General features: G+C 37.6%; 1 protein-coding gene across 1 annotated transcript in view; it reads right to left on the bottom strand.

Moving 5' to 3' along the window:
- Positions 1 to 26,618, bottom strand: part of P3H2 (prolyl 3-hydroxylase 2) — a 188,395-nt gene that overhangs the window by 10,980 nt on the left and 150,797 nt on the right. The window contains exons 2-12 of the mRNA XM_079156027.1: positions 23,706 to 23,858; positions 22,482 to 22,671; positions 16,461 to 16,592; positions 14,243 to 14,385; positions 13,823 to 13,912; positions 12,209 to 12,249; positions 10,929 to 11,023; positions 3,430 to 3,557; positions 2,812 to 2,907; positions 1,348 to 1,498; positions 481 to 598 (exon numbers count right to left, since the gene is read on the bottom strand). Of these exons, the coding sequence (XP_079012153.1) occupies positions 481 to 598; positions 1,348 to 1,498; positions 2,812 to 2,907; positions 3,430 to 3,557; positions 10,929 to 11,023; positions 12,209 to 12,249; positions 13,823 to 13,912; positions 14,243 to 14,385; positions 16,461 to 16,592; positions 22,482 to 22,671; positions 23,706 to 23,858 (1,337 nt within the window). The remainder of the gene's footprint in view (positions 1 to 480; positions 599 to 1,347; positions 1,499 to 2,811; positions 2,908 to 3,429; positions 3,558 to 10,928; positions 11,024 to 12,208; positions 12,250 to 13,822; positions 13,913 to 14,242; positions 14,386 to 16,460; positions 16,593 to 22,481; positions 22,672 to 23,705; positions 23,859 to 26,618) is intronic.

Raw genomic sequence — 26,618 nt, 5'->3', positions numbered from 1 at the left:
ACTTCAACTCCTGATTCTTCCCTTTACAGACTAAGATATCTTTCCATGTCATAAAACAATATATATTTTTCTAGGTTTCATTTTTCTTGTTTACAAAATGTGACACAATTCTTCACACATGTGAATAATTGATAAGTGATGTAAGAAGATCCCCATGTGTATTAGAACACCATGATTTTGTGTTCTTAGATTGAGATGCACATACCAAAAAGGATATGCCTCAGTGAGAACACAGTGATTTTTTTAAAAATGAAACAAAACACAACACAACATACACGTGACTTGGTAGGAGGAAAATGTGATGATTTTGAAGATAAAAAAGAAGCCATCACTTCTCGGCTATGGAAACTGCTTCAGATTACTTAAGAATCTCTGCTTCACAGAGACAAACATGATAAGCAAAACCAAAGTTTTCCAGTTTCCATGGGTTCTGATTACTGCTGGGTAAGAGCTTGGTTCTGAAGCAGATGCCCACTGTACCTGTAGTCCCGAAAAGTGTAAGCAGGAGGCTCCTTCCAGCATTCATTGGCTTCTGGATCCAACAGGCAGTTGTCAGCATGGATGGGATGACTGAGGTCATTTCTCCTATCCTGTTGACCTGCCAGAAAAAGGAACAATATTAATAGCTGTCTTCTCCCATTCTTGGTGTCCTCTGCAAGTGGGAGGAGATAGATGGGAGGCAGAGCAGATGAAGGACAGTGGGCAAGCAGCCAGGACTCTGGTCTGGTTTTGACATGAACTTGATGTGTATGTAACCTTGAGCAAATCACACCTGTCTCTTCCACTGAACGCACGCGCTGATAGAAATATATGTGTATAATAAGCTCCATGCATTTCATGGATTGCACTTCAAAAAGATAAAGATGAAGCGAAAATGTAAACAAATGATTTTGATTGAGGGGAAACTCCCCCAGTGTGGTTGACTCCTATGGCATCTTTCCCTTCCCATTCAGGTGGATGGAAGAGATGATGCCAAAGAAAAATGATAATGGATATCTCTTCAATAATCCCTTTAACAAACGGCAACCATGATGTCCAGGTTCCTGGTCCCTTGGAAAGAGAAGCTTAAGAGAAGAAAAGCATTTTTCTGTATCACATCAACAATAAGGGAAAATACATAGAGAGTCTTCAGCAACTTTAGGGGATCAAAAAGGAGCAAAAGAGGGATGTGAAAAATAAAATAAGGCCCTGAATTTCCTAAGTTGCTGCTGTTCCTCTTCCTCCTTCTTTCGAAATATAGACCTCTTCTAGAATATTAGGCTACGTGTAATAGAGATCTGTTTTGCATTGGTTTAATTCCCATTGCATTGTGGGTAGAAAGGAACAAGTTCAGCTCTGGATTCTCACCAGACAGGGCTGTTCGGCAGACCATGTGTGTATAGGAAAAATAAAGGGTCGAGTTCAGCATGAAATAGGACTCTACGATCTTTCGTGCCTTCTCACTGATGTCATAAAACAGACGTGCACTCTTCAGTGGGACTCGGCCCTCATAACCAAACTGAAAAGAAAAAAATAAATAAAAACATTAGAAAGCAGTGGGTTGAGCAGTAGAATTAAAAATCAGGAACTTTATTTTTCCTCATCCTGTCAATTCCCTGTGTTAGCCTCTTCTCCCTATCCTGTGTGGAATGTTGGGGTGGGGGTTTTATTAAGTTTTATTAAGTTGTTTTATTTCTCCAGTTACTCAAGTAGTTAGGTCCTTTAGTCACTTTGTCCCATGCATTCATTTTAGTAATTAAAATATCCAGGTACCCATATTTCCTTTAAATCTGAGCTCAGGCTTGCCTAAGGCTGGAAGCCTGCAATGGGAAAGGGTTTGGTAGTAGAGACTGCTAAATTTTGCTTTTTTTTTTTTTTTTTTTTTTTTAAGATATGTTACTTAGATGTGGCTGCCCAGTAAGAGACCACATTTACCTCCTCAGGGCCATGTATATATGTGAGACCATGTGACTAAGTCTTGGACGGTGCCATATGGGTATAGGAATCTAGGTCTGACCCATTAAAATTTCTTCCATGATCCTGTATTTTCTTCTCCCATCTGCTATTTAGAAGGGCACACCCAAAATAACTACGAAAGCCAAATGAAGATGGCAAAGATGGTCAGTTTGGTTCCTGAATGATTGTGAGGACCAGTTTTTCCTTTCATTAACTCCACATCTCTCCCAGATGACTTAATTCTATGCGAGTAAGAAACAGACTTGTTTTGAGTAAGAAAAAAAAAAAAAAAGCAGTGGGTGGATTGGAGGAGTTTGAAGCCAATACAGGAATACAGGGTGGCCATATCCACGCTGACTAATGGGAATGCTGACTGGGGTTAGACAAAGAGCTGCTGAAATAAGCTTTTACTAATTATAAAGGGAAAATCAAAAGCTAATTGTTTCCTCCGCTCTTCTCTCATAATACATTCTTCATTCCTCTCTAATAAAACTTCTTGTAGTAGAGAATAATTACTTGTTTTGGTATGTTTTATAACCAGATCATGAGCTCTTTGAGGACAGGGGTTTTGTTTTTGTGTCAGGTACAAATTTAGTAAATGTAAAGTTCAATGAATTAAATGACAGAATGAAGGACTGATTAAAAACAATGAAGGTGTCTGGGCATGGGGAGCTCAGTGGTAGAGCATGACCTTAGTATGCACCAGGTCCTGGGTTCAACCCTCAACACCCAAAAACAAATCCCAACAAAGTTTCTGCTTCATATCTGCTCCTGATTGGTGCATATTCTAAACTCTTCTCTTTCCTGCGTCTGCCATTCACCAAAGCCCCTGGGCTGACATTTAGGAACACAAATCTGAACACAGGGAGACTTTACTTTGAGTGCTTTCAGAACAGTTGCACCTTCGAACTTTTCATTGGGTGTATGGGGTGAAGTTTTTCCTCTGTAGCCGTCACCAACAAGCATGATTCCCTGGAAGCAAAAGGCAAGAAGACACTTGATCAGTGACAATCAGGAATTCATCAGGTCTTTCTTTCTGCTTTGGTTGCCAGGAAGGTGAGAAACAAAGTGAATACTCAGAAGCATCCCCATTTGATTCCAGGATCCAGGTTTAAGTTTTTTAATCAAAAGAAATATCTGTACTGTCTTCACACTCCATTTTCAGTATAAAATACTGTCACTTTTTAGTAGAAATAAATGAAATGTAATAATTCATATGTCAGTTGATTATTGATTAAAATAAAGGGATTTCCCCAGCAACTTTATATAGTAGGCAGGGCACATGCTGGATGGCTATTGTCCTGGGAATTAAGCCACTGGGGTATTCCCATCTGCAGAAGTAAAAATCATCACAACCCAAAGCTATGAAAATCTCTCCACAGTCAATGTCCTTCTAAAGAAAGTCAAAGGTCAGGCCTAATTCTCTAGATCCACTGAGACCAGACCATGGGTCCTCCAGGCTCATGAGGGGCCCCGACCCCACTCCATGCTCACGCTGGCCACACTGTGGAGCTCCCGGCACTGCTCCTCTGACAGGACGTTATCCAGGAGAACCCGCTGGGTCCCGTTCAGCTGCTCTGAGTTGTAGACAAAAGTGATGTTCTCGTAGAGCAGAGGGCCACCTGAAGGGACAGAGCACATTGTCTTGTTATCTCTCCTCAAGGAGGGAGCACAGAGCACACAAGGGCTTTGAGTAGACACTGTGGGAGAGGCAGATTCCTCAGGAAGACATAGGCACCATGACTAATGACATAGTAGGAAGCTCAAGAAACAATATGAATTCAGGGAAAAGGCATGTTTCCCTGCAGTGTCATAATAATATATTCCATGCATGTGGTATTTTGGGATGGACAAATTTTTTTTTTTTTTTTCTTTTGATTCTCATGATCCTGAAAAGTAGACCAGGCAACTCCTAGAATTCTCCTCTGGGAAGACTCATCCTTCTCCACAGCCCTTCATCTATACCTCTGTCATATCACAGGAGATGACTTGGTCACATGTCCGTGTCGCCCAGGCATGACATGCACTACCACAGTTCACTGGCATCCACAGCATTGCCTCTGCAGGTGACCCTGGTATAACGCCAGTGTTCTGCTCTTCCCCCAGGCACCCCCACCCCCCTGTCTAATGGATTCCAGGAGGTCTTGTGTTTGTAGTTGTTTTCTCTGCTTTCCAGATAAAGTGTTTACATTGCTTTTTCTGCACAGGAGGTTTTCCTGTAGGCTGCTTCCTCCCTAGAAAAAGTCCACAACTTTGGAAAAATTAGCTCCCTATAGGCTCTTCAGAGTGTGATTCTTTGGGCTCACATTTTAAATTGCAAAATTACAAAATTCAGACCTGACAAGGTCTTTTCCTTAAAGAGTAGGAGTGACTGATGGATAGAGACTCTAATGTGAAGAAATCTTCAGATGCAGCAAAGTGAAAACATTTTGAAACAGAAACTGAACAGAAAACGGTATTTTTTAATTCCTTATAATACTCCTAATAAGTATCCTAATAAGTATAAGGACCTGATAAGCTGACAAATGTCTATGAGTAAGAGCAGCTCACCCTGGAGGTTTCAGGGGTAAGGAGACACAGCTCCCCAGTCCTTTAGTCTAGCAAAGGACGCCACCACATGGGGCTAAATCACATGTGCTAAAGGATGAAGAGACATCAAAATTGATGTGTGCTTTATCTCCATAAAACTCAACCTGGGGAGTAACACTACTTGTTTATTAGTCAAGTTAGAAAAAAAGTAAAGCTTTCCCACAGACCATGATTAATAGAATATTTGAAAAACGAGACAGTATATCTCACTCTTGAGTAAGGTATGGATATCTGGTAAAGCCAATGAGAATGGTCCCTAAGGAGCTGCAGTGTGGGCATATTATTTTACTGTGATTTTTCCTCCATATTTGTAATTTTAAAATGCATACCATATTATTATTGTTTCATACAGCTATAATGCCAAAAATAATTTACAAGATTAAATAAAAGCAAGACCATAAAGCCAACTAAATTCAAATTAACAACACTAATAAAATGGTCGATGTGATTTGCTGAAAATAAAACAACAGTTTCCACCTACCTATGATACATATTCTTCTAAATAATTTGGCCCAGGCTCTTCTGAGCCAGCATTTCTAACAACACTGTGGTGTGTAATGACTTGCTCTTTCTACCACAACTTTTCTCTATAGAAACCACTTTAAAATCTTACTGTATGTGATGAATTTTGGCCTTCATCGGATCCTAATATATTAGGTAGAAGTATATCCCCTTTGTTTATTCTTAGTCCTCAACCACTGATGTATGAACAACTGGGCCAACATGACCATAACTGCACTCATGTCCACTGACAAGGGAAACCTCATGGCAACACCTAGCTACAAGATGGTCATCAGATGACTCACTCATTGCCTTCCTTAGTTTTTAAAACTGTCATCAACGTTTATAAATACAGAATTTCTTGGATTCTAAAAATATATCCACAGCCCCCAGTTTCAGTATCACATATCTTCAATGAGCAGAAAAATACATTTTTCAACAATATTTTTGTGCTGAAAAGTTTTTGGTCAGGGCTGGGGAGATAGCTCAGTCGGTAGAGTGCTTGCCTTGTAAGCACAAGGCCCTGGATTCGATCCCCAGCACCAAAAAAAAAAAAAAAAAAAAACAGGTTTTGGTCGAGTACTATGTTAAATAAAATTTAAAAGGACTTCCTAGAACTTTTACTATGTGAATAAGCCCTATGAATCTCCTAAGTAGTGATGTGATTCACGACAGATTTTAGCCTTAAGTGAACACAATTCCTCGCCTCCTTTACCTTGCCCTCCTCCCTTCCTCTTTTCACTCCCTCTCTCCCTTCTTTCCCTCCCATGGCAGAGAGACTCTCAGATGACCCTGAATGATCACTGCCTCCTGGCCTTCATACCCTGCTGTGATCTGTTTCCCACAAGGGTGGGTGTGAACAGGACCTCCTTCTAATCAGGAGAATACAGCCAAGGTGATGGAATGTCACATCCTCGATATGTCATATAAGATTGCCTCTTTGATCTTCAGCAGACTCAGTCCTTTGCCTTCCCATGCTTTGATACAGCAAGTGGCTGCATTGGAGCTCATGAAACTGAGGTCCTCCTCCAGGGAGCATCCAATAAGGAACTGAAGAACTACAGTCAACAACCCCTTAGGAACTGAATTCTGCCATCCGACTTGGAAAAAGATACTTCCTAGTCAAGCCTGGGAAGAGATCCCAGTCCTGGTCACCAGCATATGACAGACTGAAGTTCATTCAGCCACACTAACCCCAGACCCCTGACCCACAGCAACTGTGAGATAATGAATGTTGCTGTAACTGCTCTATTTGTGCTCATTTTTTTCATAGCAACAAAGCAAAACAAAGCTTTAGCCTCCCACAGACCCTCTTAACACAGAATACAATTTTGGTATGTTGCTCTAATCTATGAAACTGATTAGAATTCATAATCAAATTAAAGCAGACCCTCCCTTCAAATATTTGGAAAAGTAAACTGTGTATTCACTCTATTATAGAAATATAAAAACAAATGTTCCTTCAACAGAAAGAGGAGGTATCTGGAGGTTAACTAAAAAACCTTTGTTAATATAAAATTCAAGCAGAAATAGAAAAATGGAGATACATCAAGTTTAATAAAGTAGGCTGGTTTGTATTTTATCAAGTTTTGAGCATATATGACTTTGAATATTATTAGTTTATTTGTGAAGTATGATTTTTTTAAGTTATTGAACTAAAACATTTGGAAAAAGTATCATTCAAGCTCTATATTTGTTATCATCATCATCACCATTATCGTACCACTAAGATTGAGCCAGTTAACTGTGTCTGGAATATTTTGTGAACTTTAGACTGAGGCACCTTAATAAAGAATATGGCTTGATGGGGAATATTTAAAGGAATGCTAATGGGATACTGACATCTCCCAAATGGACTACAAGTAACACTCAAAGATATGGTAAACAATAAGTGCAAAATTGAGTCTTAAATGTCTAGATCCTAATAGATTCAGAGAGGAATTTGCATTAGAAACCTGCCTTTAATGTAAAAGCTATCAGAAAGCATACATTTTTATACAGAAATTTTCCACTTCATAAACAACTAGCTACCTACTCAATAGCAAAAAGGGAAAAAAAATAAAATAAACCTTACCATCCATAAGGCAGGTCAACCAGCCTGCAGATGACTACTAGCACACCAGACAGAGGATAACATTAAAATTAAAATAAAAACATAGTCCAATAGGTTGTGGTTCCTGTGGCCTGACTTGATGGTTTCAGTCAGCTCTTAACCACAGCTCCAGGAGATTTAGTTAAATAACTTAATTCTTCCCTCATTCATAAAGTATGTGCCTGGCTCTGATTCTCTGGTTGCAACAAAGATATCATCTAGGAAGCTACGCCTTTGCACTCACTCTGTGGCTCACGGCAATTAGGATCAATTTCTGATAAATATCACAATGTCACACAAGGTACCGATGGGGTGCACAAGCTAATGAGTCCTTATATGAGTACAGCTCTTTACAGTTTACAGAAGATTTTCACACCTCAAAAATGATGCTGTACTTCCTTTACAGATCAGAATGAAAGGGTCCAGAAGTCTGACTCCAGTATTCCATCAGTACACAGAACATCAGAATAAGATATCCCCGAAAACTAAGCCTTCTCATTCCAAGTTCAATGTTGTTTCTACCATGTCCCCAACAATCTCTGCAAAGCTGGTGGTTACAAGGAGTCAAAAATGTCCTTAATAAGTTACGTTGTATGTTCCATGGACAGAATGTGGCTCCAGGTGACTCCCATTTAATGCTTAGGAGACATTCCCTGGGAATGCTACTAGATACCACCAGGGAACCCAGGGAAAAAATGATATCTTTGTGGAAGATGAGAAAAGCCAAAATATAATTTATGGCACTTGCATATTTTCTTGCCTCCTTAAAATCTTCTTTCAGCCTGTTTCCTGGTTCAGAACTTTGCCTCTGTCTATCACTGCTCTAAATCTACATCCTATGCAAATGCTTGATCATTGAACAGAAGGTTTTCCAGTTGTGGTATAATGATAAATATATTTGCTTTTTGTCCCTAGTTCATAGTGCACAGCTTCTATCACTCTTTTGATTTATTAATGATAGAAGAGTCTTTTGTTATTTGTAATAAGCTTTTTTTTTTTTTTTTTTTTTTTGAGGGGGTGCTGGGGATTGAAGCCAAGGGTGCTTATTGAGCACCATCTCCAGTCCATTTTGCTTTTAATTTCAAGACAGGGTCTAAGTTGCTCAGGGCTTCACTAAGTTGCTGAGGTTGGCCTCGAACGTGTGATTTCCTGCTTTAGGCTCTGAAGTCGGTGGGATTATAGTTGTGTGCCATCACAACAAGCTGTAATAAGCCTTTTTTTTTTTTTTTTACTACACCTGAGTCTACTACGCTAATGAAGTGACCTCAGCTGCAGTGCCTGGATAGACTCAGGATGGGACTAGTCACCAGAAAGACTAAGTGATGAGGGGTGTAGAACTGGAAGTCTCAATGTGAACCTCTGGGAAAGGAGCAGAAGGGCTTGAAATCAAGCTCTCTGAAAGATCTTGAACAAGGGGTAATGAACTTCCTGGGTGCTGAACATGTGGGGATGCTGGAAGGCAATTCCCCTAAGAGGGCAAGGAAGCTCTGTGCTCTCCCTCTCAAGCCCTGGTTATATTCACCTCTGCATCTCACTGTTCATTTGTATTCTTTATAAAGTTCTTCATATTAAACTGGTAAACATGAGTGATTCCCTGAGTCCCGTGAATTGTTCTATTAATTAATCAAGCTTATAGAGGGGGTCATGGGTCACAACTGTAGCTGGTCAATAGAAAAGTCAGCCAGAAGTATAAGTGACAACCTGCTACTCTCAGTGGTGTCTGAAGTGGGACAATCTTGTGGAGTTAAGCCCTCAACTTGTGGGACCTGATACTCTCCAGGTGGAGAACATCAGAACTGAATTAAGTTCTAGGACACCAAGTTGATATCCCCTAGAGAATTCCTTGGGGTGCTGGGAGAAAACCCCACACATCTGGTCACAAACATGTTCGTATTGAGTATAAAACAGAGAAGGAATTTTCTTTTTCCTTTCAGACCTGTAGGTTCCCAAAGAATATTCTAAGATCCATTCTCCAATTCAACCAAATAAAACTGTAGAGATGGTAGATTTTGGTAACCCAATATATCAATCATCACATAGAGTCAGTCCTGTGTTCCACGCTTCCCTTTAAGCTTCCTACTTAGCAGTCAATTACTGGACATCAGATTCTCTCCTGGTAGCACAGTAAAAAATAAATAAATAAATAACTTTGAAATTTGGCAACTGCTCTGGAGTTTCCCAAACATTTATAGCAAAGTGCTGGCCTACTGGCATGTACTTCCTGGGTGATTTCTCGGCTTAAAAAGCAATATGAACTCTGGCTGACCATGAAGCTTTCTGGCAGTTGGAAAACAGCTTGGGATTTGTGGCTACAAACTGAGGTCTAGGTCAGAGGAGATGAGCATATTATCCTGTTTACTGCTTCAAACTGACTTGGAAGCTAAGGAAGGAAAGGGCTGGGAAATATAAGAGTATAGAGAGCCAGACATTTTTAAATCAGCTAGAGGAATGTGCTGACAAGTTCACTTGGGAACAGAAGTATGGTACTCCTCAGTGCAGGTTTTTGAAAGCCTCTTCTTATCTTTCAACTGCAGTTGGCCCTCCATATCTTTGGTCAGCTATGGATTCAGCATCTTAGACTAAAAATAGTTGAAAAAAACTATGTGCAGTTTTTTTTCTTTCATAACACAGTATAACACCTATTTACATAGCATTTATCTTATATTAGGTATTATAAATAATTTACACATAATTTAAAGTATAAAGGAAGCTGTGCATAGGTTATATGCAAATACTAAGCCATTATATATAAGGAACTTGAGAATCCTTGGATTCTGGTATCCTTGATGACTTAATCGAGGATTATGCTTTGGGAATACACATGTCTATGTTCCATGCCGCAAGTTAAGAAGAAAAACTGGAAACTGGATTCCAAATTCTGGGTTCAGAAGCCTGCCCAACATGTTATGAGCTGTGGACTTGGGAGAAGTCACCAAATCCCCTCACATGAGTGGCTCTTAGAATTAAAATGAATTGTGTATAAATTTGATTGAAATATTATAAATTATAAAATGAAAAACTGTTAAGAATGAGTATTTCTATTAGGACTATGACTGCTCATAATTTATCATTATAACAATGTTTGGTTCTATTTAAAAACTACTTTTGGTAACTCTCTGATTCCACTAATTTTGATCTACATGACTAGGTATATAATACTCTATTCTCCCCATCTCTGTGACTTTGCTTTATTTGTTTTATAGACCAGAATGGCTCCCTCCACACACTGTGAATTCAATCTGAAGTCTATTTTGGGCTGGGATGTACAGCTCAGAGGTAGAGGGCTTGCCTACCACACCAAAGGCTCTGGATTGAATCCCTGGCACTGCAAGAAATTTTAAAAATAAAATAAACTGTACTTTCTCTCAAAGCACTGCTCAGATCTATATTCTTCAAGTTTGTTTAGATGTATTAACCTAATATCCCATGTGACCTAACTCCTTTCCAAATTCCCTGGATATTCCTACAATATCCAGCATTCATTAGCTGACTATGTGATGGAACTAAGTCCTGTGGCCTCACTAAGCCTCAGGTATTCAACTCGGGCAAAGGATGACCATACTGTACCTGCCTAACTTACAGGATTTCTGTGTGGAAAAAAGATGAAAGAGTGAATTTGGAAGCACTTTTGTAATAGCATCCAAATCTGAGACATTCTTGTTTTTAAGTCTTACTTTCAGGCTCTTATGAACAACTGCAGTAGGTCAGTCCTAAACTTAATTTTCCAGAGAAAGTGGGTTCTGTATTGATCTAGATAAGAACTACCCTCTTCCTCCCCTCCTTGTAAAAGTGAAAGCCAGCAGGAACTTACCCTCTCTTAGATCTCGATCTATCTTGGGTGATGACTTTTTCCCCATTGATAATCCATGAACTTCTGACCCCTCCACATTCACTCCTGAAGGGACCCTGTCCATTCAAAAAAATTGCAAAATATTTCCCCTGAGTAAAGATAGATACTGAGGAATTTTGATTCTGTATTGTACATTTCCATTGTACATAAGTCCACTTGCCTTTGAAAATCAAACTTTACATATCCCTGCCTCCATGAGGTCCTTCTCTATTTCTTCAATGAGTATGCTCCATTTCACTCCTGTGAATCTTCTTTGCAAACTCGTTTACAATTAAAGGTATCTATAACTTAACCTCCTTCAGATCAGACCATAGTTCCAGTGGAGCAGGAAAAAATTATCATATGAATCTTTAGAAAGCTTGGAATATTGTGCTTTAAACAGGGACTGCATCACTGAGTAATGGTTGAACCGAAATAAATTATATTCTAATGTTCTAGTTCTTTGCTATTCTGAGAAAGGAGATTCATGTTTGTGTCACACTTTGCAAACACATAAGTGAGAGTTAGCTGCCTTTTCAACATACAGGGACTAGATAAATCCAAACTGCATATACATCCTTAGATTTCAGGCAATAATCTTACACCACCCAAGAGCTAAGTCCTTGAAACTTAGTAAGAACTGGGTCTGCCAATCTCTTGAGGTGAAACTAAGCATGCTTTCCCATGACATGGCCTGTTCTCCAATTTGAAAGTGAATAGACAAACATGTAACTCCAAATATGTCAACAGTTTGAGTTATTCAAACATATAAATTGATGTCAGTTATTTTTAAAAATTAGTTTCTTCATTTCTGATCGAATCAGTGACAGTATTTTAGCTTGCAGAAAAACTACCTGGACTTTTTGATTTCAAAGAAATATAGTCTATGAATTCACCATCAATAAGAAAATTTCAGTTTCTTTTCTATTAATAAATAAAACAATGGCATTGACCTTTCTCCAATTTGGAATCACAGAATGTTAGCACTCTGAAATTGCTGGATTCAATTTCTTTTCTTTTTTTTATTTTCTTTTTTTCTTTTTGAGGAAAAGTCATGAGATCCAGTGAGAAAGATAATTACTTCAGGTCATAGAAAAGTGACAGGAAGAACTGAAACCAGGATACAGAGCGCTTAATTTGTAGCTCAAAACTCTTTATCTTTTTGCCAATTTCACAGAGCTAAGTTCCTTATAATATGTTTTGACTCTTAAGTATTTCTTTCATGAAAAAGAAATAGTTCGAACTCTGTATGGAAGACTCACCGATTCTCATCCTGTCGTCCTCCATATCTGATCCAATAATTCTGTTTTAAATTAAGAAAAAAATTGTATTTGTTAACTAAAATACCATTTGTAGAAATAAAATTAAAAACATATTTAAAATGTTCAAAAGACCTAAATTATTAGGAAATATACTTTATATAAAATACCATTTTTTATATTATTAATTAAAAGGAAGGCTAATGTTGATGAAATCTTGGCAAAATGGAACATAAACGGATTTGAAAGTAGTATGGGATTGCTCAGGTATCCATCATTCTGACCCAGAAAATGACTTGGAATTTGTTGTCAGAAAGAAATTTGGAAGACTATTCAGTCTAACAAAATAGATGGAAGGAGTAAAACTTGATTAAATATCTGTACAAGATTATAAAGTAAGTAAATGCAGTATTCTGGGGTCTCCTCAGGTATACGAATTTGAAAAACAATAAGTTGGAATAAATGTATTCAAAGCATTACAATAGAAATATTACCTTAAATTAACCTTACTTTAAAAACATACCAATGAAAACATATCATGACTAAGAAAAACTGAAAAAACATGTTGCAAATAAAATACACTACAAATAATAATTTAATAGGCATATAATTTCATAAGCATATATAAAGAATATATTTAGTAACCAATAATGAACAAAATCCATGCCCAGGTAATTCAAAGATGAACAATAGAACAATAATACTGAAAAGGGCTATTCTTGCTGTTTATTGAAGATATATAAGTTAAAACAGCAATGATGTACTATTTTCTATATAATAAATGAATAATACAGGTGATTTAAAATATTATTTCTTGGTACCAAGAAGTTTGTAGTATACCAGTACTTTTACTGGGAGCAGTGAAGGTATTAGAAAATTCTCTTAGAAAAGTAATTAGTTTCAAGAACTTTACAACCTCATATGGTTTGATGGCAAAGTAATCCCACCCCTGGGAATTTATTCTAAGGTTATAGTTCAATAGACACAAAAATGCTTAGGAGTAAATATGGGAGAAAAAGATGAAAAACAATTTAAATATCCAGCAGCAAGACAGAGGTTTATCAGTTCTATATAGATATAGCTAAAAATAATTTGTGAAGCTGTAAAAATATAGAGCTGCTTTTGATATTTCTCAAATAAAAATCAGAACACAGATCTATCTACAACCATAGCACTAGCTCTGCAAATGGTATGCCTTTGCATGAACAATTTAGAAGACAGCTTGGGAAGTGCAGAAAAGGCAGCATGAAAAATTGATCCAATGCTGTTCTTTCTGAAGTCTCTTTAATGTTTACATAATAAACAAGCACTAAGAGAAAATATTAAATGTTCCATCCAAACTCTTTGAAAAATAAATCAATCCTGAGGCAAATGAATCATATACCAAATACTTATTTCCAATATATTTGCTTTTGACTTTGGTCTTGGATGCTATGGAAATCTACCGGTCTTTTAAAGTTCATCACATATGTTGAGTACAGATCCCACCCCTACCCCAGTGTTAACTCAAGGAGGGCATTAGATCCTTAGCAAGTGGGGTTGGGGAACAAAAACACAAATAAGAATTCCACAGACAAGTTCTTTAATAAACATTTCATTTTTCCACTTTCCCCTTACTGGTTCAGTGTATGAAAATCCCAGTCCCTCTGCAGCTGATTTTATTAGTTCAGATTCAAGTTTATGACGTTTCACAAACATTGTCAAATCCTAGAGAAAAAAAAAGGAAGAAAATTAATATTCAAGTAACAGCTTAGAGATATGATAAATGTTTGAGTGAGAATAATTTTCATTATACAATGACAAATGAGCTAACAGAAATATTCAGAGTCTGAAGAAAATAAAAAGTCCTCCTGTCAACAGATTTTCAAGTTAGGGTATAAGAGAAAAATGTGCTTCTGGCAAGATGAAGCCTGAAAGAATTAAGTTCTAGAACCTTTCCTAAATTGTTCAGTATCTTTAAGAGCAGTGGTATATTTAACAACTCTCTCCCGAGCACATGTCAGAATAAAGAGCTCTTTCTCACATCATTGGTCTCACCTCTCTGGCCTCAATGGATGCTGGGTCAATGCTGTCATCCAATAGACTCTCATAGTAATCCACATTGTCTTGGACATCCTCATCATCAGGGTGGAACAGAAGGTAGGCCCTGGCACACTCCAAGGCCTTCACATACTCACCAACTGAAAGGCCAAGGACATGCAGCATTAGAGTTAGCCTAGGTCTGCCCAGAGAATTTTTAAAAGAGATTTCAACCTGCCAATCAATGTCAACATCAATCATCAATAAAAGAAGATAAACTGAGCAGAGTAAGCAGAAATACAGATTAAGGAAGGACATGGGTTCACATACTCAAAAGGGATTATCTTGTCAGGCTTGGTGGTGCAAACCTGTAATCCCAGTAACTCAAGAGGCTGAGGTAGGATGATCAGGAGTTCAAAGGCAGCCTCAGCAACAGTGAGGCACTAAGCAACTCAGTGAGACCCTGCCTCTAAATAAAATACAAAATAGGGCTGGGGAGGTGGCTCAGTGGTTGAGTGCCCCTGAGTTTAATCCCAGGGACTGAATCATTATCTTTGGTCTGATTCGGTGCCTGATATTTTGCATAAATTATTAAAAGTTTCTACATGAAGATGCTTGCTAACGACTCATTTAATACAAACAGCAGAACTGGAGGAGTTAATTCTTATTTCCATACTGAGTTTGGATTAAGTACACATCCTGTGGATGATCTTCTACAATAGTGATGTACTATTTTTGTTCATAATGTATGAGAAATCTAATTTCAAAATGCTGCTCCTCATTGCTGTAAAGTTTGTGGTAAAGTGTTACTTCTTTAGAAAGTCCTTTGAAGAGTCCCAAATGCTCTGGAGGACTTCTCTCCAACCCCTTACCACACAACTGCATTAGCCTCAAGAGTGGCCAAGTACAAAAAGAACAATTAAGAATGTTTCAACTATGAACTCTTCATTATAGAAACGTTTACCTATTATAAATATTTAGAAATATTTAACCATTATGAATGGAATTTTGAAATGCTGTATGTCATATTTTCAAATCGGTCACAACCCTTGATTTCTTTCTTTAAAAGAAATCCCATATCTATACACATACACATTTTCAGAGATGGCTTGGATTTTTAGTAAGAATGATAATATTCAGCAATTCTTTCGACTCTTTTGCATTCACTGCTCATGACTTAAGCACACAATTTATTTTTTGCCATTGGTGCCAGGACAATGAGTAATGTTTTGCTTTTGGAAAGGGAGAGGATTTGCCAAAGTAGCTTAAAAATGTTGATTTTCTGAAGTAGCTTTAGAATATTGGCTTGAGATTTTTTTCTTCTTATTTCAGAAGGGGAAGAGTTTCTAGTGACCTGATTACAAGGCACTGATGCTGGAGACAGAGAGAAGAGCAAGGAACAGGAATTATGACCTTTCACTAAGAGAGGTGACTGCAAGCCAATCACTTCTCTACAAAATGAAGATGTTAGACAACGTGACGCCAAAGACCAGTTTCAGCAATCTCAATTCTATTAACTGCTTCAAAGCCCAATAAAGGATGTTCAATATCTCTTTCTCAATAAGATAAAAAGAAAGTAAAACTACATTGAGATTTCATTTTTTCACTTAGTGGACTGGGGAACATCTAAAAATTTGATAATATATTCTGATGATGAGCACTGGAAAATGTACTCTATCTGGAGGAAACTTTGTTAACATCTGCCATAACTACACCCAATAAATCATTTGACCCAGCAAATGGACTATAATGATCTTACAGATAGATATCTGTGGTCAGCTGTGCAATGACATACACATAATGCTCTTCACTTCAAAGTTCACGCATTAGCAACAGATCACCAAATACACAACTGTCCATCAATAAGGTGACATTGAAAAAAATGACAGTTCAAAGACATGCAGAGAGCAAGAAAAAATGGACGAGAAAGATGTCTACACACTGATACAATTATGTTTAACCCAAAAATTGCCAAAATTTAACCATTTGACTAACAAAATGGGGATTTCATATCATCTTCAGGAAATGATCACAGTACGCTACATTCTGTATTTTGCCTATTTGCGGTATCACCTTCTGCTCTTCTTGTCCCAAGCAGTGATAGGAAGTGAGGAAAAATTGTAAAAATTCCATTGCTTTGGTAATAAAGAAAGCAGAGGACTGAACCATGAAAATGTAGTGTCGGCAAAGATGAAAAGCAACCTCCCAAAGTCTTCACAGATAATCCCTGCTTTACCTCGGTAGTAGGCAAACTGTAGGTAGTCATAATGCAGAGGAAGGAAGTTCTCAATGGGCGAGAGGCGGCCAGGACGGGTGGCAAGCTCCCTCACACACTCATGCTGGCAAACCAGCACCTGCATGTAGTGATCTGGAAGACAAGAGCCAAAGGTGTGTCCTGCAGTGAGCCATGCCTCAGTCATGCTCCATGGGCATTCCTCACCTGCCCTCACTGCCAGAGAGACCTCCTTAGCATCAGCACTTTGTGATGGTTGAAGCTTCTCACCAAGACAGTAACTTTCCCTGGTCTCCTTACTCAACAATGGTAGATCCCAAACCTCTGGCTCATGAACTTTCTCCATATTGTACTCTTCCCTTCCCATACGCCCCTTTTTTAACCCTTCTGAATGTGACGGAAGCCATTTTACCCCACCTACATCTAGCTGCATGTGGACTTCCTTATTTAACAACTCTGAGGCTTCTCTTTGGATGCCTGAAGCATCCTGGAATGAGGATTGGAAGTTCAGATCCTAGTGATGTTAAGAAACGGTTCAGAGAATGGGGCCTCCATGTTGATTTAGAGTTCAGGCCAAGAAATGAAGCAAAAAAGCTCCGTTTCCCTGGTAATATTTTCAAGACAAATTTGCCTAAGGAAGAAATAAAAAATAAAATAAATAATAAAAATAAAGTAAAAGATAGCATTTCTTGACATTTACTGATCAAGACTCTACCCTGTTACAAATTAGTCCATCACCTGGATATTGCATATTTTAACACTGGGGACACTGTACGCATTCTTTACCAGGAATTGGTAAAGTAGCATGAACTTTATCAGGAACTGGCAAAGTAGGGGAAAGGATGAAAGCTAAAGAATTTGAGTAAACGTTTTTCTTCTTTCTCCTTGCTCCCTCTTCTATCACTGCCATTCTTCTCTCTTGCCCAGACTTTGATTTTGACAATGAAGCAGAGGCAGTCTTTTCCAGAAAGAATAGTCCATTCATGCTCGTGTTGAGCAGGTTCCCTTGAGGAGGATGATAGAACAAATTTGACTTATGGCTATACAACTTAATTTACCCAAACTACCTTCTTTCAAGAGGTTTTCTGTTTAGTCACAGCTCGGCTTAGGGCTGGATGATCTTGCAGAGGTCTCAAAACACAACAGGAAAGAAATGTGCATTTTCTGGTGTGGGGGAAAAGGTGCCAGGATCACATGAGCTGACTGACTCCTAGGGGCACAGTTAGAATCCCTGAAGTCCACTGGCTCCAGATGGACCATGTGAGAGGAAGAATGAGTTCCATTTATTTGATTAGCTAGTTAGAAATAAACAGCTAGCTATTTTATTTCTCAAGGGAACAACAACAAACAACCTTCAGCTGTCTTCTCCTACTTAACTGTTTGTATTTCTATTTACCTTCTAATGCACATTTCCCCATTCCAAATGACAAGCAAAAGAAAAAGATGAAAAACACACCCACCATGAAGTAATCTTCTGGTGTAATAGTAATTTTCTATTTTGAAAATATTTTTCAAAGCTGGATATAAACAGCAGCAAAAGTGATAAAATGATATCCTTCAGGGTTAGTAATAAATAACTGCATTCAGCAGCCATTTGTACTTTTCTCCAACTTTTAATGTCTCTTCTAACTCTAAAACACAAACATTATGGCTTTCTGACACAGTCCGTATTTTAAATGCCAGTTTTACTCCTAATTTAGGACACTTTTGAACCAGACAAGAATTAACATAGAGTTGTCATATTTCTTTTTATGAGTTGTATTCCCTGATTGCATTCTGCTTGAGTGTCATTATGCGATTAATATGTTTTTAATAAGCATGAGATCCAAGATGCTTCTGTGGGAATACTTTAAAATTTTCTCTTCTTATAATAAATTAGATATGCTTCAAATTCCCAAGAAGACTTACCATATTTCTGAAATTACAATATTTGGTTTTGAACTCTTTCTTATTGCTTTTCTTTATTGGAAATTGTGATGGTAGTGGTGGTGGTTGTATTAGGAATTAAAGAATCTGAGTTAGAAGACCTGTATTCTTTTCCAGTAAACCATGTGCTGTAGTAGTGACCTTGAGCAAATCACCAAATGCTGATCTGTGGGAAACAGCTTCCTAAACCAGATCTCAGATGTTTGCCAACACTTTTCCACAGGCATTACAGAGGAAGGTTTAGAGGTGACTGTGGGGGTGAAGTCTGGGGACATATCCCCATAATATCACAACACAGCAAACTATAACAAAAGAAAAAATAAGTGTAGGCATTTCCCCAAAAAAATAAGTGTAGAGAAATACTTGCAATTAGAATGTAAAACATACAGAAAATTGACATTGAAATGAGCAATGCTACAGGCAAATGGATATGGCAGAAACCCAGGGAAACAAAACTTTGGGGAACAAATCCTCAATAATTCATGAGTTTATCGATTTTTGGTGAACTGAGCTGATTTTGAGTAACAGGGGAAAACTAAAAGTAATTTTGAGTCTACTAAATTATTGATTCTAGTTTATATTTTGGTAGCTATTCCCTAATTATCCCTTTAAAAAACCTTAACAATTTATGACCTACATTTTCACAAACATGGAGTACTATTAACCATGTTAGTCTTTATAGTAATGTTGGTTATCTGTCATTCTAACTCATTCATCCACCTATTCATTTAACCAATATTTACTAAGTACCTACTATCTGCCAATCATTGTACTTAGGTACTAAGGACTGAGCAATAAAACAGGACTTTGGACAAATGACACAGGAAAACATTTTGAAGCTCTGTGAGTAAAAATAAACATGGTATATCCAAGAAATTAACAGTGCAGTAAGCACCAATCAAAGAGAAATTTGGGGGTGGGAGAATGAGATCATAGATATGAAAGTCCTTGAAGGTTTTGGGTTTTATTCCAAATGGAATGTAAGTCATTGGTGGTGGTGATGGTAAAGTTTAAGTAGGTCTGCGAGTATAGAATTTTGTGTTTTAGAGACACAAAATTGTCTGTCTCTGTTTAGTGTCAAACCTGAGCTATACACTAGGAGCAGCAAGGAGGTAATCACAAAGGTTTAGTTAAAATATACAGGGAGTTAGCAAAAGGGATGGAGAGAGCCAGAAAATCTTAAGTACTACTACAAGGTAGTATCTATTAAGGTTTTGTAACAAATCAGATGAAAGAAGGAATTGAGGATGATGTTGGCCTGAAAGATAACTTCCTGGGACCTGGTTTGAGTTACTTGGTAAGTGCTTTCTTAGGGAGACAGAGAACACTGGAAGTTGGGGAGAACAAACTAACCAGTAATTTACATCTCTATGAAATTGAACACTTTTTTATACATGTGTAACTTGGAACACAATAAATACTCAACGAATATTTCTTAAGCAGTTGTTGAATAAATTACTCTTTGTCCATTTTTCGATTATCTAGACCTTGAAAATATGGTCTCTAGATTCAGAAAAGCCTGCATTTGACATCCAGCTTCATTTTAGTCGCATTGCTTGATCTTACTGAGGGATAAATTCCTCATTCATAAAAGGGAGTGGAGTCTCTTCAAGGAGGTGACCAAGTGACTGCCACAAAGATGCAGACCTCTGTGCAAACCCTGATGGCCATCACGTTTGTGGTCCAGCCTAGTGACACCATCAAAAATGTCAAAGTCCAAAGCCAAGACCCAAGAGCATCCACCTGACTAGCCGCATTTGATGCCTGCAGGCATGCGGCTGGAGGATGGCCGTACTCTCTCAGGCTGCCACACCATGCACCTGCTGATTTGCCTACGTGGTAGCATCACCAAGCGTTCCCTGCACCAGCTTGCTTAGAAACAGCTCTAACAAGACAACTGCTGAAGGTGTTATGCTCTCTTGCAGCCCACACTGTCAAATGCCACAAAAAGTGAGGCCATAGCAGCATCCTCCACGCCAAGAAGGAGCCAAGCAAGTCCTCTCCATGGGCTCCTCCTTCCCTCACAGGGCAGCCGCCTGCCCAAGACCCATGGCTCTGAGGTCTCAAAAATTTTTCCCTTTCATTGACTGGAGCAGTACCAAAAAAAAAAAAAAAAAAAAAAAAAAAAAAAAAAAAAAAAAAAGACAAAAGGGATGGGGGACAATACCAACAGTATCTTGCACCTCATATCTCATTTTATATCTTTCCTATAAAACATTTCATATCTTACAAACTTTATGCGTCTTAGATCTTATGAAGCAGTCTGTCAAAAAATGTGGGTGTAATTCCAACAAAATAGGAAAATGTACTTTCTTAAGGGGCATCCACAGGTTGATAACCTGTGTCTCTAATATCCAGTACAATCTGTGGATGTAAAATTTTTCAAGACTATTATTGGGATTACATATAAGGTGATAGCTTAGTTTTTATTCTGTTACCCTGTGTCCCCTTTGACTTTTGTGACCACCAGTGCCACATCATATCCACAGATAATTCAGACAACTAACTTGGTGGTGCAGAGGAGGGTAGTAAAAACCTAAAAAGGTGGAGTTTGTGTGTGGTCATGGAGATGTGTGGCTAGGTCCCCTTGGAGGGGGGATTTGGGACAATAAGTGCTAGGAGAATCAGAGACACTCACTTGTTAGCAGTCAGCCCTCAGCGAGCTGTGTCATAGGTCTTGCTGTTCTGGGGTGGCCCATGTTCACTGACTGATCAAATATACAAAGGCCAGGTATTTCAGTCAGTGCAGGATATCCCGAAAAGCTCTTTGCTGTGGAACTCCCCATGAAGACCTGTTTTGCAGCTGGACTTGTCTTTCTGCCCACTCTAGTTCCTTTCTCTCCCTTTCAGAGGTGCCTTGATCTTGGACTTACAGCTTCCCAAAGTATTTATGAGCAATAAATATCTGCTGTTTACGAACCATATAGTTGATAGTATTTCTGTAACAACTCAAATGAACTAAGACACAACCAGTTTGTTTCCTCATCTGTAAGATGGGATTATGAATACTCTACTTACATCAAAGGGGTGCCATAAAATCAAACAAAACAATATGTGTGAAATAGTCAGAAATCTGCAGAGAGCTCAAAAATATTTTGTTGTTCATGTCTTCTACATGCCTTCCTAATTAACATCTTTTAGTTCTATTCAAATACTTAGTATTTTATAATCCTTTATTTTTTACCATTCTCACTACTTTCTTACATTCTGTTATGCATAAAATAAACATTTTTAAGTATTTTTAAAAATATGCCCTTTAAATATAAAGGATATTAACTCTGTCCATAAAATATTTTGCAATATTTTTCAATTGCCTTTTGTAGATCAACTTAATTTATTGTGTAAGTTCCTATTTATGGTTCTTATATAAAGTCTTTTACTTCATTCATCTTGTTTTTGTCATGCTCAGAACTTTTCCTCTCCCAACATAATACAAAAATTCTCCTATATTTATTTTAACAATTTTACTTTTTACATTTATATTGTTAATACAAATAGAATTTATTTTCATGCACAGTATACAGCAAAGAACTAACCACCCCCCGTGCTTAATTAGCTAATCTTATCAGTGTATAATGCACATTACTTACTAAATACCATTCTCATATATAATAAACTACACTTTTAAGTAACTGAAGAAGACTATACTAAAGTGTTCACTACTACGTTATTTATAAAAAATGAAACATTGCAATCATTTTAATTAAATGACCAGTAAAACTGGTCAAATAAATTATGACATCCCAACATAATGGAATATATCAAGTCATTAAATACAATAAGTTGAATCTGTATGTACTTACATTAGAAGTCCACAATTAGTTAAGCATAAAATAAAACAAAAATATGTTGAAAAGCAGTATTTATAGCATTTCCCTATTTTATAAAAATGCAATAATAATTATAAACACAGAAATATCTGCAAATGAATTGGAAAGTGTTAACCGCACAGGTTTATCAATGGGAGATAGAATTGATATGAGAGTCTTTCACTTTTTAGAATATACATTGTGCAACTTCTACATTAGTGCAACTCTTTTACAAAATGCATGTAGTATTGTTGTAATTAGAAAATAAAAGAGAAAAAATAAGCCTTACCTGCAATTGTTTCATAAAGACCGGCTTTATACCTTAAGTGCTCATACTCTTCAAATCTTTGAGGCCCCTCACATAAAGTTCTGCACTCCATATCTTCATTGAAATATTCTCGTAAAGCTTGTTCAAAGTACTTGATAGCCACTTCAAAGTCATCAGCCTCGTAGTGTTTAACGCCTGCACTGTAACTCTCCTGCAAATAAACAGACAAAGAACATCTTTTCACAGAGCAGCATATAAGCAGCCCAGGATCCTGTAGGAAGGTCGGGTGGAGCTCACATGCTGCAGGAATAAAGCGGAACTAGAGTGGGAGACTGCAATCCCTGGATTCAAATGACTAAATGAGAGAGGACTGACTGAGCAAGCAGACCGCTGGGGCACTAACAATTTCATTCTTTTCCTGAGCGCACATTAAGATTATACTTTCTAGGCCCTTTTCCTGTGGGTAGGGCCATAGAACAAGGGCAGGACAGCAGGTGTGGATGGAAAGAACACCCACTTGCGGGCCTTGACCAGCTGAATGACAAAAAGAAATCTTCCTCTCTTGTCCTTTACCGCAATGATTTTGGAGGCCCCTGAGAATGGTGATGACAAGAATCGGGAAGAAAAGCCCTTCTAACGTGTGATTTCAAATAACATTCAAGAACCAAAGAATTGTGCAGCTCTTTAAAACCCCGATTTGAAAAGTACAGAGATCATGGGCAAACCTGTGCCCCAAGAACCAGGGAGCCATAGTGTGACCGTCGCTGGCTTCACAAAACTCCTAGGTATGAAGTGTGTAGGAAGCAGGGCATAATGGTGTGTGCCTGTAGTCCCAGCTACTCAGGACACTGAGGCAGAGGGTTGTTTGAGCCCAGGAGTTCAAGGACAGCCTGAGCAATGAAATAAGACCATGTCTTGAAAAAAGGAGAGAGGAGCTAAGGGTTACAGATACCTGTATGATGTCCTAGTTTTTACAATATACTGATTCGCTAAGTCAATTTTCCTTTCCCTCAATTTTTAATATTTTTAAAATTTAAATGTTTAATTAAAAACAAAGATTTTCTTCATTTGTTGAATCTTGATAATTATAATATTTCCTCTGAGAACTCTGAAAATATAAAAATTACTACTGGAAATTGAGAATCGAGTCGAGATATCCATTGACATGAATCTTGTTTGGGTCCAGTGAAACCTGAGGAGTGCGTAGCTCCATGAGGGGAGGAGGCAGGGGTCCTCAGAACTCACCAGGTGAGGTTTGGCTTCTCGGTCGATCAGCCGGAACTCTTCCACACCAGACATCATTCTGTAATTCTCCAGGTTCTGCTGCATTTCCATGTGCTCGGGATTGGCCATGAAGAAAGTGTGAGCAGCTTCCACTGCTTTTTGCAACTGGTTAAGCTGTAGAGGAAAAAGGAACAAATGAAGTGCGGCAAACATTTCTAAGGTGGCCTCAGAGAAAAAGATCAGTTCAAGGTCTCACAGGGTGAAAGCAGTATGGCCAGGATTCCAGTTTGAAGGCATTATTCTATACATATTTTTTTTCCACTACACTATATCCAACTTCCACACTTAAATGTCAGGAAGTTAGTAGTGTCTCCAAAATAATATGTGGATATTTTTGGCTTTGGTGACAATGAGTACACATGCTTTTTTCCAAATTTATGCTCCTCCCTCTGTTTTCTTAGCCACCTATGTTTTCTAGGAAACAATATATGTGATTATGTTAGCTTTATGATTAATTTATTAAAAAAAGCTCCCAGGGCTGTGTATTGCCAATTCACATTTTCAATATTTTTGTCTTCTATTCTCTCCTTTTTGCCCATTTTGCCATCAATCCTGAAATTCAGTACAAATACTCTTCTCCTTTTCCAAAGGATGCGAGTAAGAAACCTGTCCCTCCATCAAATATGTCCTCGGGCTTAAGATACGTGATGAATTAAATTAAGGTGTAAACTATTCCAGTGTGTGAGAGACCCTGAACTTACCATTCTGATTCTCCCAAATATGAAAGGAAGGACTTTTAATAATCACTACTCAGGCATTGTCATCCTCCTAAACCACTTGACCCTATTCTCCATGGACAAAACGAGGACTCATTTTTAACATAACAGAATTAAATTCATCAATTTAAGACATTTTGATTTGTGCTTTGGTCATGGAGAATGTCTACGGAAAGATCCATTTATTTCATATCAGAAAAATAAATATTCTCATTAGTAGTCTTTTTCATGGTGAAAATCAAAAGATATGTCAGGTCTGTTTTAAAGTACGAAGATATGAAACTCATTATTATTGAAGAAGTAAGTATAGAATCATAGGCATCATAAAATATTCAAATAGGTCTTCTTTTGGCAATGTAGCTACTCAAAGACTGAAAAATAGAAATAACAGTGGGTTCACAAGCCCCCAGTCACTGCACGCTGGTGATGCCCTTCAACAGATGAATGGATAAAGAAACTATGGTATATATATATGCAGGGGAATATTATTCAGCCATAAAGAAGAATAATATGGCATTTGCAGATAAATGGATGGAATTGGAGAATATCATACTAAGTGAAATAAGACAATCCCCAAAACCCAAAAACTGAACGTTTTCCCTGATAAGTGAATGATGATATATAATGGGGGTGAGGAGTGGGGAGTAAGAGAAGAATGGAGGAACTTTAGATTACATAGAGAGAAATGTGAGGAATGAGGGGATGCGGTATGAAAAACAGTGGAATGAGACAGACACCATTACCCTATGTACATGTATGATTATACAAATGGCAGGAAAAAAAAATAATTGACTCTCCCAGCAGAAAACATAAACTACTTAATTTTATGACCTGGCATCCTTACTATCATATTCTTAACTACTGACCTTCCTTATATTAAATCTTTCCTGAGAGACTTTTTCCCTTTGTGCTAAATTCTGTGCTTCCAGAATTATTTTGGTTGTCAAAATCTCTGATTTTGGATCTGTTTTTTTTCTCTCTCTCCCTTTCCATTTTCTCAATTTCTCCCACACTAATCAGATAAATAGGAATCATATGGACATCAACATGGTGACAATTATACAAGTACAAAAGGAAAACAATGGGTTCTAAATTATGCGTAGCTTCACTTTTATTGGCCAAGTGAACCTGGAAAAATGTCTTTTAAACATTTGTGCTTCAGTTCTCCCTTAAGAAAAACATACTCACAAAAACTGCATATAACTACTACCACATAAGATTTTGGAAGGACTTAACAGTGTAATATATATGAATGTGCTTCAGAAAGCACTAAAAATAAAATAAATCAATACTAGCATACAGTTTATAAATGATCTATAAGTTCTGAAGATGTAAATCTGTTCCCTTGAATGAGTATAATCCATAACTCACATGAATATAATCTATGACTTCCATGAATGAGTATAATCTAATTAATTCCTGCGAACACACCACTTATGAGGTTATAGTAGACACCTTTGGTGAAACTGTCTCAAAGTAATAGCCAAACCATAAGCAGTGAGTAAAACTGATTAGTACTGACATGCTCTGATTTCATAGCCCAAGGTCTAAAAGTTGATAGAATACAAATAAATAGTTGTGATCCTCATTTTTCTCCTTTTATGCCTTGGTTCAGGCTGTTCTACTGATTTAGAGAAGCTTTTCTCCTGTGTCACTTCTTACTGAAATGTAACACATTCTATAAAACCCAGCTTGAATCCTGCCTTCCTTAAGAGCTACTTTCCCAAACCCATAGCTATGGTGAAACATCAGATATCATCTTATCCCTATTACTCTGCAGGTACTTAACATATTCTGCCTTACATTTTATGTGAGTATATTTGCATCTCCCAGCAGAATTTTCTGTGGATAGGGACCACGTAAACTTACTTACCTTTTTATTTCCCACCTAATTTACATATAATATACATGATGTCTATGATCTGTCTAAGAAAAGAGAAAACATGTAAGGCAGATCTTTAATACATAGATTGAGAGGTATTCATGTTAGTGTGTCTCATAAGATATACAGTACAAAGAGGATGTAACACTGAGAGTTTCCAATAATGGTTATCACAGGTGAATATGATTCAGTGACTCTTCAAAATGATCAGCTAATGTTTGATAAAACACATTGCCTATTTGCTTATTTGGTGCAATAATATATGTGAATGTATTT

This window comes from Sciurus vulgaris (genome assembly GCF_902686455.1).
Source record: "Sciurus vulgaris genome assembly, chromosome: 10".
Lineage (NCBI taxonomy): Eukaryota > Metazoa > Chordata > Mammalia > Rodentia > Sciuridae > Sciurus > Sciurus vulgaris.
Note: the sequence above shows the minus strand (reverse complement) of the source record. Positions and strands in the feature narration are given on the sequence as shown.